We start from the raw sequence: 12,393 nt of genomic DNA, 5'->3' as shown, positions 1-12,393 counted from the left end.
AGGTAGTATTTTAGTTGCAGGCTTGAAAGAAGCAGAATAAGATGGCTAATAATTCAAAAACCAGTGAAAAATTAAGACCAATTGAAAAGTTGCTTACAATAGATCATTATAGGGGTTGTTCACCTCTAAGGTAAGTTTTTGTGATGTAGAGGGTAATATTCTGAAACAATTTGTAATTGGTTTTAATTTTTTATGGGTTTTTGTTATTTAGCAGCTTTAGAGTCTGCAAATTCAGCAATCTGGTTGCTAGGGTCCAAATTACCCTAGCAACCATGCATTATGGATGAGACTGGAATATGAATAGGAGAGGCCTGAATATAAATGATGAGTAATAAAAAGTAGCCATAACAATGCAATTGTAGCTTTAAAGAGCATTTGTTTTTAGATGGGATCAGTTGGTTGTTATTAGGTGTCTGTGCTGCCTTGTTAAAGCACACACTTACACATCTTCACCCGGTTCCTGTTTTACTCTGTAACATCTGTATGAAAGGACTTCACAGGAAAGGATTGTGTGGCATTTTTCCAAATTTAGAATGATAAAAAATTACAGGCAATGCCCAGTGGGGATTTAGCTTTCAGGTTTCCAGCTTGCAGGGTTTTATTTAAAACACATATATCCTTGCTGGGTGCTGTGCTACAACCTAAGGGTACGGCAGGGGAGTATCTATCAGCTAAGACATTTGGATGTGGTACAGCAAATAAGAATACAGGTAAAGGATCCGTTGTCTGGAAACCCATCATCCAGAAAGCTCCGAATTACAGGATATACATAGACTACCATTTTAATCAAATAATTCTAATTTTTAAAAACAATTTCCTTTTTTTCTGCAATAATAAAACAGTACCTTGTACTTGATCCAAACTAAGATATAATTAATCCTTATTGGAAGCAAAACCAGCCTATTGGGTTTATTTACTGTTTACATGATTTTCTAGTAGACTTATTATGGAAAGATCTCGTATCCGGATTCTGGATAACAGGTCCCATACCTGTACAGGTTTTCCAGCGATAGACTGCTGATCAGCAGCATGTTATTGTTCGGTGCAATAAATGCAATTAAATGGTGGCCCTCGTTTCCTTGAGTTCCTTTGTTTGGGACCTCTGAGCAATTGCCTGTCCTGACCTTTTATTTTCTTTTATTAATCAACACAGTAGGATATAAGCACCAGTCACAGCTCTGCCTTAACACAGGGAAAAAGCTTTACCGAGTACCCAATCCTTAAATAAAGACACGGACAACTGTTCTGAGGTGAATCTGTGATGGTCACAGCTTTATTGTATTTCAGTAATAAGTGTCCCAACAGAACCCACAAAGGGCTGTTTGATCCGAAGGAAGGCAAAAAACCTCACTAGAGGAAAAAATTCCTTCCTGACTCCTTAACGGCAATCGGAATTACTCCCAGGATCAATATGCCCTATTCAGCTTTACCAAAATACATGTATGACTGTATGTCAGTAAGGGTGGGTGTCAATAAGGGGATGTGTGTCTGTGTGGTGAATGTATGGCTACCTGTTTGGAAACGTAGGAATGTATGGGTGCCTGTGAGGGTGGTTGTATGGATATGTAGGAATGTATGGGTTCCTGTAAGGGTGGTTGTATGGATATGTAGGAATGTATGGGTGCCTGTAAGGGTGGTTGTATGGATATGTAGGAATGTATGGGTGCCTGTAAGGGTGGTTGTCTGGATATGTAGGAATGTATGGGTGCCTGTAAGGGTGGTTGTATGGATATGTAGGAATGTATGGGTGCATGTGAGGGTGGTAGTATGGATATGTGGGACTGTATGGGTGCCTGTATTGCAAACCTACCCCTTGATGATAGATGGAAAGGCCAGATCCCTGGGCCATTTCCAAGGGGTCAGAACCCTGTTCCTGCCTGGATGTTTCTGCCTCACCACCTTCGGGTTCTTTCTGGGAGGCGCTTGTCTCTGTCTCCTCTGCTGTTCTTCTTGGAAACACTGCTGGAAGCAGCATGTGTAAAAAGCTCTGCCTGGATGATACCAGAGCGATGATCTTCCCGACACACTCTTCCATTACGTGATCTGGGTATTCAGCGGGATCCACGTTGATGGGTTTGCCTGAAGGGTAGAATTTTATGGCTACTTTCAGGCAGCACAGAGCCATCATGGAGGGTGCATAAGTATAAAACTCATGATGGTGGGTCAGGCTCAGTGCGGCGATGCCTCTAGCAGCCATCAGGACAATGGCTTCTTTTGTCTGCTGGGCAGCTACAGGCTTCTTCTGGCTGGCTACTCTCCTGAGGGTGAAATACTCCAAGAAGTCATCGATGGTCGGTGCCGACAGTTCAAAAAACAATCTGCAAATGATGACTCGCTCCAGTTGGTTCATTTCCTTCTTTGTAAAGGTGTCATCAAAGAGTTTTAGGCAATTCCATAGGCTGAATTGCCGTTTGTCCACTAACTTGTAGGCTATATTGAAGCAAGTGGCTCCTACTCTGTTCAGGTCGGTGGTCTTGATGGGAGCAGTGCGGGCAAGAAACCGCTCCAGAAGGTTGACAGTCAAGCACAGAGACCTAAAGTCCAACTTCAGACGTCTGTGTATGAAGACAAGCAGGCTGGTAAACTCATACCATGACGCCAATGTGATTTCTGGCTGACTTTGTAGAAAGTTCAAAGCCATAAATCTCTCTTCAAGGCTCTTGTTGTACATGTAGGCATCTTCCCCATACTCCTTGAAGGTCTCTAGGCCAATGCCTATGTGAGCTAAGGTGTTCCAAGGCTCATTTTGAAGTGCTGGGTCCCCAGCTGAAGGGTGGCACGTCCCACGTTGATCACCCTGGTGCCTCACCCTTTTGGGATCATGGCAGCACCCAGGGGAAAGAAGTTGTTCTTCTTCGTCTATCTGTCGTCTTCGCTTCCTCGCTTTTGAAATCTCCATGCTCACAATCTCTCTCTTTTTCGCTATCTCTCTCTCTCTCTCTCTCTCTCTCTCCAACTGTCTCATAAGACTGTTGGTACTAAGCGTCTGTTACTCCTAAGTCACCTCTGCTGCACTTTGATTGGCTGGGCCAGCACGCACTCTGATTGGTTGGGCCGGCGAAAACCGTTAGGTGCCTATGTCCAGTGCAAACCCATAGCTTGTGTTTGTCATTATCCACTATTTCTTTTATTAAAGTGTTTTGTGAGATACAGAAAATGGTATGACTAACTAACTGCCTAAAGTTCCCTTAACTTGACATGATAGCTCTCATTATGTAGGTATTTGCCATGTAGCTGAGTGCAAACTATTGGTTTTAAAGGGGAACTGTAGTGTCAAGTACACCAACATGCCATTACATATACACCTCTAAAGGAATGTGCTTTAAAAATGTGCATTTCTTACTGCTTTCATAAATAATTCCCCCAAATCTAACTTGAGTCAGCCAACCAACATCTGTACCTTCTGCTGGCTGCTTTCCATGGCTGAATAGGGGAATCCAAGGCTGCCAGCACATTGCACAGCAAACAGCAGTTAGGTTGACCTGTCAGTTGACTGCAGCATATCTTTCCCTGTGTGAAGGCAGGGGAGCTGTGATTGGCTACCCACACACAACAGAAGCTTTGGTTGGCTACCCCTGATTCCTACTGTGTTTCTGGGCTGAGACTGGTACGAGGTGCCCGTCACTATGGGGAGCTCCAGTATAAGTGTCATGTAAGAGATGGAGTGGTTTCTCTTGTACTTGTCATTTTACACAGGAAGACCTCTGTGCATAGAACATGATTGCCTTCTCCAAAAGCAAAGCCCAGAACTCCCAGACTTATAGTATCTTTATCATTTGCAGTACAGGGGATTTCTTTAATATTATAAAACATTTGAGTTGCTCATTGTTCCCTGACCTGTATGAGTCGGCCCTGCAGCCTTTTGCCTTTACATGGTCACAGAACATGTCAGTGAGGCTCATTTATTAACAGTGGGCAAAACCGCAATAACTCATGGCAAACAATTCAACTTTGTAGGGTCCATTTTATTTATTCCTGAATGTGCCTTTTTGGAAGCTGCCACATTGGTTGCTGTGATATCTCTATGTGTAAAATGTTTCCCACAGACTTGATGGAACTGGCATCTAGTGGGCAGTTTGAAAATAGTGCCATCTTGGCTAAATGAATTGGAAAGATGTGATCAAGGAATCTCTGAAACACAGGGATACTAGGGTTTTTTTCTAAGCAAGGAGAGCATGCTTTAAAGTTTTGGTTCACCTTTAAGTTAACTTTTAGTAGGTTATATAATGGCCTATTCTTGATCTTTATTATTTATAGCATTTTAGTTGTTTGCCTTTTTCTTCTGACTTTTCCAGCATTCAAATAAGGGTCGCCGATCCCATCCAAAATCAAATGTTCAGTAAAGCTACAAATGTATTACATTTCAGATCCTATCCTATTCATATTGCAGTCTCTTATTTAAATCAATGCTTGGTTGCTAGGGTAATTTGGACCATAGCAACCAGATTGCTGCAATTGCAAACTAGAGAGCTGCTGAATAAAAAAAACTAAATAACTCAAAAACCACAAATAATAAAAAATTAAAACCAATTGCAAATTGTCTCAGACTACATCATATTAAAAGTTATCTCAAACAACTCCTTTAAGCAGAAATTGGTTTGTATAACAGAAACACTGTGTGGGATACAACTTTGATTGAGAAGTGTTACTTTGTCTCACCAGCCAAACTATCTGACAGTTCCAGCCCCATTCTTGTGACACCATTTTGGGTTACTATACACACTATCCCTCACTTACAACCCCTAATTGCTTTCTTGCATTATTCGTATAACAAAAGGCAGCAGACCCAGTGGCTGCAGGGGGCACAGAGTATAAGAAAACCAATGAGAGTTCATGTTTTTATATTTTTAGATATAGATCTAAAATCCTCTTCCACCCCAAGGTTTTGGTGATGTAAGAGCTTCCAAATAGAGCCCCCTACTTCTGTTTATACCATTTGGTAGTACAGCTTGAAAATGCAGAATGATCTGGAATTAATAGGACCCAGTATAACACCAAATGTAGATGCCTGTGTTTTGCTGACAATTTGCTTTTTTCTGACACTTTTATTTATTTTGTGATCTAGCCAACCCATCTATTAACTAGTGAGCGAACTGATTCCAGGATGGGCCCTGCTGTGTCTCTTGCTTTGATCTGTGGTTTGCTGCATCAGGTACATCCCCTTTAATGCTCATTCAGCACTTCTTCCCTCAATCTTCCTGAGGTCTGCCCTGAAACAATCTGGTGTGAGGTGCAGACCAGGGGGTGCAAGTCAGTCCTGTCATTACTATCTGCTATAGGGGAGGGACAGAGCCTTGTTGTGGCCTACAGCCAGGGCCGCTCTTGCCATAAGCCAAGGTAAGAAACTTGCCTCAGGCGGCACGGAGTGACCAGTTACCAGGGGCGTCAAAAAGCCGCCTCTGGTAACTTTAAGAGCCAAATTTCCATTTTTTAAAATGGAAATTTGGGTCTGCTGGTGCAGTGAGTGCAATAGTGCTGCCTGAATCTGCACCGAGGGGTAAGTAGAAAGTTAGGGGCATTTCCCCGGGGGCAGCTATGCTGGGGAGGGAGGGGGTTCTACGTGGGGTAGGGTTTTTTTTTTTAAACGGTTGAATTCTCCTTTAAGTTAATGTCATGCAATGCAGCTAGTCAGCTAATGAGGTAGGAGCGTGTAGGCATTAGACTTGTGTATAGAGTGGAGGTGAGTGCCTATAGAGTGTTATTACTAATGCTCCATAGGATCATTACCTCTTCCTCGTTGATGGAGGCAACATTAAATTAGCTAATAAGGAAATGCAATCTGTTTGGGGACCACATCTGACCTATGAGTAACCAGCCCTGTTCCTTAGGGAACTATAGCCTTTGTAGACCCCTGTGCCTCCTCTTTAACACCATATTGTATTCTTCTCTTTGTTGAATCAAGTCTCCTGCCATGCTTGTGTCACATAAGATATCTGTGGAATATCCATGCCATTGTATTTCACACCAGCCTGTATTTATTTGGATTGTAGGCAGCGCCAGATTGAAAATTGAAGCACCCCATGGCCAGTCAAATTCGAATTGATTCCCTCCTCGCCCCTGCTTGCATGCACAGGAACTGCTTGTGACATGTGACCATCTCTTACTCCCCTTAAACTTACCACCCAACTGTCCTGTTTTCTATGGGGCAGTCCTAATTTTGACAGCTCAGCCAGCAGTCCTGGATTTTTATGAAAATGTGCTGTGTTTCTCTTTGATCTCCTGAACTGATGCCAAAAAAAGATTCTGAAACCTAAATTAAATAAGAGGCTTTTGTCAGAGAGCACAGAATACTCAGCACCTGCACTTTGATGCAATTATAACTAATAAGATAAGGCAGGTATCTTGGGAGAACTGAGACTCGCAGCAAAAAGGGCAATTTCACCTTCATTAGCAAAACTTTAATAAAACATGTACCTAAAATCCCCAGAAATGTGTTCAAAACGTTCCATAAACTGGTCAGATTTGTAAACTGAACATGGTATTTAGGGGGGTGGCCAAAAATGGACATGGCAGATCCTTTTCTCCCTCTTTACATTTTTTATATGGGAGGTATGCCCTCAACCCTTGCATGCAATGCCTCTAACTAAATGAACAGGAGTTGTATTGAGAACTTGGAATTCAAAATTTGTGCACTCCCAGTGCAGCTTCTGATCAATGTGGCAAGTGGGCAGCATGCCACCCCTAGAACTTTCCCATCCTAGGCCCTGGCCTCTGTGTCCTCACCACAAATCTGGCCCGGAGTTAAACATAAGTGTACACAGTAACCTAACTAGATGGGGGCGGACCCGTGTGCAGCTGGGCCCACCCCTCGGGCCCACCCCCCTACATGCCGACTTTCTTCGCGGCTGCAGCTGGATATAGCTGGGCATGATCTGCCGGGGGGGGATCTGCCTATCCCCTCGCACCCCCTGGTAGTTACACCACTGAGTGTACACTCCTAATTGAAATGCTCAGGTATAATCATAGGCTATTATAAGTGGTCTAGGTAGAGCAAACTAGAGAGAACTAAAGCTTAACTAAAGAAGTAGCTAGACATGTTGTACATTATGTTTTGAGCTTCTGTACCAGCCCAAGGCAACCACAGCCCTTTAGCAGTAAAGATCTGTGTCTCTAAAAATATCCCAGTAGCCCCCCCATCTTCTTTTCCGCTGATTCACTGCACATGCTCTGTGCTGCTGTCACTTACTGAGCTCAGAGACCCACTCACAATATACAGTACACATAGAATATAAATGTCACAATATAAAGCTGATTAGTAATTAATACAGATAATTACTACATGGCAGCACAGAAACCCGTGCAGAATTTAATAATCAGCCCTGCAACATCAAATTATATTACAGACCAGCCTCATTTTCTGCTTGATAATTTGCGATGACCCCTTAGCTTAGCTTCTCAACAGCTGCTCAGAGCCCACTGAGCATGTGAGTGTCGTAGACACTTTCCAAGATGGTGACCCCCAGGGACAAGTTTGCAATAAGTTCAGTATATAAATATGGTATTTTAGCTATTTTCATTTTTAGGGTTTAGTTCTCCTTTAAAATAAAACTTTCCAACATGGTCAGTCTACAAAGCAAATTTGTCAGAACAAGAAAATACTCAATAGTCTGGGTAGTGAGAGCACCAGTATGGTAGCACTGAGCTGTTGGGGGACTAAGATCAATACAGAAAATTTACTGCGCATGCGCCATAAACGAAGGTCTGCTTAACGAAGAAAAGAAGATGGCTGCCGTGAACTAAGGGGGACATAATCTGCACCGAGGGGTAAGTAAAAAGTTAGGGGCATTTGCCCCGGGTACCACCTAGGCTACGAGGGAGGGGGGTCTACAAAGGGTAGGGGGGTAGGGTTTTTTATGTTATGGGTCTGTTTCTCCTTTAATCTCCAATTAAAACAAAAGAAGAAATGAACCCCATGGCTATTATTTTAGATCTCAGCTAAATAAAGAAGTTAACTTTGGCCTTTGTGAAGGTTCTTATCTTTAAACTAACGAGACCATCTGACAATTATCTTGTCCAGCTAGAGTTTTAAGCAAATACACAAGGGGGTTGTGGGAGCACCCGCATTGCTAAGTAAAATATATAGAAGTATAAGGGAAGTGCTACTGGCATATCCAAATGGGTCAGTGCACATTCCCTGGGCCCCAGTCTAAGTAATTCAGTAGATATGCAAATGCATGTGTTAACAAAGACAGGGGTTTTTAGTTGCAAAGTTATGATTATAAAGTTGAAAAGCCACCATACCACGTCAAGGTAAACCCCATATGGCGGTCCCTAACTTGTTTACCTACCAGTCCATAGTATTGAGGATCCTGTGGTCTCTCTGGCATAATAGCATTAGTAAAGTAAAAAGTAAAAGTCTGCTGAACCTTGGTTTCTGGAGGGCTAAATCCTCCCCCGCTGCTGAATTGCAGCTTTTAAGAGAGAGTGATTGCCCAAACCAACGCCCATTTTGACAAAAATTGTATAAATATGGTGCAGTTAAAAGCATAGGGCCACTATTAATTAATATAGGGTGGTATGGGGGGGTGCTACAAGCCACAAGAAGCTTAGCCAAAGCTACAGGCTGTAAAAGCAAATACAACAAGGGGGGTTGTGGGAGCACCCGCATTGCTAAGTAAAAATATATAGAAGTATAAGGGAAGAGTCAGCTAGAGTTTTAGGCTAATTATCTTGTCCAGTTATATTTCAGGATATTTGCTGCACCAGTAGTGCAGATTTTCATCAGGATACAAGTTTTCCATCTTCCAATGTATGTTAAAACTGGTTATTTTTTTGATCAAATGGCTCTTATTTGTACATTAGAAATGCAGAAAAAATTCTAAAACCAAGCACAGTTTAGGTTAGAGGTAAGTAACCTGCTTAAAGAGTCCTACCTTGAAGTGGTGGTACTTTTTGGCCAAAAAGTATTTTATTTACTGTTTTAGCACTTGTGTCATGGTAGCCTGTTGTATTGATAGGTGGGGAGAGGTGGCTATGGTGTTGCCCAGAAAATTTTGTTGTGCAGGAACCTGTGATGGCAGTCCTGCCAAAAAGGCTAAGCATTCAGCAAGTCAATTATGTTTCCAATATACTGACTTGGTAGGGGATCCCCAGACGTGGTGGTAATAGGATTCTTATGCTTAAGGAACTTTCTTCCTTCTCTTTTCCTTCTCCTTCAAAGGAATTTGTTCTACAATGAACACCCCGAATGGTCAGTGCCAACTGGAGCCTACAATAAAATGTCTCAGATTCAGGGATGAGTGTTGTATGTCAAGGTGACGTTGGTACCATAGGATGTCTCCGGGATGGGATGACCATTTTCTTTTTTTTAAAGGAATGATTTGACCATATACATACATGTTCATAAGATGTATTCTATCATAAGATTATTATTGTAGCATATATTTTCTGTGGGCCCCATCCACTGGGATAACTAGCCACTTCTACTGTTTATCTCATAGCCATCCAATTGATTAAGGACACTGGGGGGTTTTATACTTCAATTAGAGGTCAAATAGTCTATAAAATAGGGGGTGTACTCGCTCATTACTATTATAGTACCCATGAAAATGGTGCTTACAGATCTTCTAAATGTGTCTCAAAGTGGTTCAAGCTCACTAACAAAAAGACCCTCCTGTGGGGCAATATACTGTATACATTCTCTCTATCAGAGGTTAGCATGAAAGATAGAGCGCATAATGCACCGAATCCAAATTAAGGTTTAATCCAAACATTCAGATTTCATAAACATTTAACAATTAAATCAATTCCGCACAATAAATTGTCAGGTCCAGTTGTGCAAAGCTCTAAAGCCATATCTGTAAGGGTTCAAACCCAATTCAGCTGAACACCGAACCGAATCCTGCAAAAGTGGCAGATCCAGAATCCTGTCAGAATCCCAAATGGAAACCTGAATTTGGTGCATCTCTAATTGTCAGCAATGGAGACTTAAGCAGTGTATTATAATCTGAAGTTAATGGTTTATCTTTCCGGGGTTGTTTTTTTAGATCCCGCTGAACAGAGCAATCAAATTTTTATGGATGGGTTATAGATGACAATAAATGAATTTGTTCTAAAACATTATCCAGTTGGTGGCTCAAGGGCGTTTAACAAAATAATTTAACATGATTCACACTAACAAACAAGTATGTACATGTAAACACTCAATATTTTATTTAATTTGTGCATCTTGTCCTAATTACATTAATGACACTTGGTGGTTTAAATGGTATTCCTTGAATTTATGTGTGCCAAGAATAAAAGGGGCAAGGGAACTGTGAAAGCAAACAAACATAGGGCTGAGAAGAGTTACCAGTTAGAGGGTGATTGATTCATTCAGACAAGAGTCAAGACAGACTAACATTCTGTGAGTTTGGGCTAGATTATTAACTTACATCTGCATAGTGCAGGACTGGGACAGGGAAGTTGGCATTCAGAGTCCACTCTCAGAGATATTAGATAATAATATTGCTAAGCATATGTGCTGTGTAGTGGTGCACTGGAAAGGGTTTAGACCAGGGGTGTCCAAAACAGTGTTGGCCTGGCCCGGCGGGACACCGGGAAAAAAAACACGGTGTGCACCGACCCCTCATGTGCCCCCGCTGGGCCAGACCCCCCTCTCCCCATATTGGGGAATTCCACCATATAAAACATAAATGTTGGCGTTGCGCCAAAATGTGCCTTCATGCGTGCACACCTTCATGTGTGAGCTCCAGGCGGCACCTCATAGTAGGGGGTGGAGGGGGTCCCTGCGACAGCAGTCCCAGTGGGCCCACAGTCCGACCTGGTCCAAAAGGTAGATGGGGATCTACCAGTAAACCTTAGGCTGGTGATCCGTAGATCTCAAACAGTTTGTCTAAACCACCCTGTTTTCAAGCTTCATTCAGATATTTATTACATTAAGGTTACATAAGAAATATATTTGTTTATTAAATATAACAATATATATTTTCTCATAAATCAATATTTAAGTAATATTTTCTATGGAACAGAATGCTCTAACAATGCTTTTATGGATGTACAGTAGATGGGACAACATCATTAAAAGTAGTCCCACATTAAAGTATGGGAACTCCTAGGTTAGACAGATTGTAAAGCTAAGTCTTGGAGCCCAACTGGCCTACAGTAAGTGCACCAATAGGTAATTTGGTATTTTTTGTTTTTTTGTCTGACCAGTCCAACATCTGCAGGTGACAGTAGAAACATGTTTTGTTCAGTGATTTAGGGAAACTGGTGCTATTCAGTTTATCATCATTAGGTGTCACCATCACAACAACAGTTAGAATCAGTTCTCTCATAAGTACCCTACAATTGTGAATATTATGTAGTGTATGTAGAACTCTATTTTTAAAGCTCTGTTAGGAGCCGCAGTACTGTAAAAGTGCAACATATAAAAGTTAAAAATATATAAACCTACACACAGGGGGAACAAATAGCATAATAAATACTGTATACACAAAAGCTTATACAGGTATAAGGACACAGCGCTTAAGTGCTATGTGATAAGACACAGTAGGAAGGAAGTCCCTCATAGAGCTTACAATCTAAGTTATATTTTTTTTTAATTACATTAACTCATTAAAGGGAGAGTTTAGAAAACTATTGGCAAGCACTGAGAGATGCCATTTTAAGTGCTCATCTTGATGCTGTTATAGTGTTTTTGTAAAATCTTCTTTTGACCCCTGTTCATTGGTGGCTCACTGGGTGAGAGGGACAGTGTAAGCAATCAAATGTGAGGAATCCAGGTTCCATGAATTGCCCAGGACATAATGAATGCTTTTTGCCTCATAACTAACATGGGCACAAAACTCCTCTGTGACTCCCAATAGCCTTATAAATTAAACTAAGGAAACATTCACTAATGATTCCAAGTACAGGTATGGGATCCATTATCTACTAGAAAAGCTCAGAACTGCAGAAAGGTCTTCTCCCATAGGGGCAAATTTACTTAGTTCCGAAATTGCACCAGTGATGGCTTTGTTCACGTCGCAAACACTTCCCCAGGGGTAGATTCGCCAGGGCAGCACAAATTCACTAAAATCGGAAGTTGTGTCCAGGAGCCGAAAGGTAGCGAAGTTGCGCTAGCGTTAATTAGTCAAGCAAAGTGAAAGTTACGCTAGTTACGCCTAATTTGCATACGGCACCAAGTTAAAGTACAATGAACGTATTTGCTGAAACTTTAATAAAATAAAACAGAGTTGTTATATTGCCGGCTAAAACGTCCCACTGTATAGTTTAGGTGCCATATGTAGGAAATGTAGGGGGGGAAGGAGGGCATCAAAAAAAAAAAATTAACGATCTTTTCACCCTGAAAGTTAAAAGACAACCAGCATTTTTTAAAATAAAACTAATTTACAGAAAACCTCTTATCTACTCTATTGCAATTCGCCTGGTCTGGAGCTGGCAAAGTCTGAG

The 12,393-nt window shown here is 41.6% G+C and overlaps 1 protein-coding gene across 1 annotated transcript; it reads right to left on the bottom strand.

Moving 5' to 3' along the window:
* Window positions 1-1,678: 1,678 nt before the first annotated feature.
* Window positions 1,679-3,367, bottom strand: LOC121399406 (cyclin-O protein B-like; the record flags this gene model as incomplete). Its single annotated transcript, XM_041580041.1, has 1 exon — window positions 1,679-3,367. A coding segment is annotated over exon 1 (1,287 nt), but the record flags the coding sequence as incomplete, so codon positions are not given.
* Between the last annotated feature and the right edge of the window lie 9,026 nt (window positions 3,368-12,393).

Source organism: Xenopus laevis, chromosome 1S, assembly GCF_017654675.1.
Source record: "Xenopus laevis strain J_2021 chromosome 1S, Xenopus_laevis_v10.1, whole genome shotgun sequence".
NCBI lineage: Eukaryota > Metazoa > Chordata > Amphibia > Anura > Pipidae > Xenopus > Xenopus laevis.
This window is presented reverse-complemented; position numbering and strand designations above follow the sequence as displayed.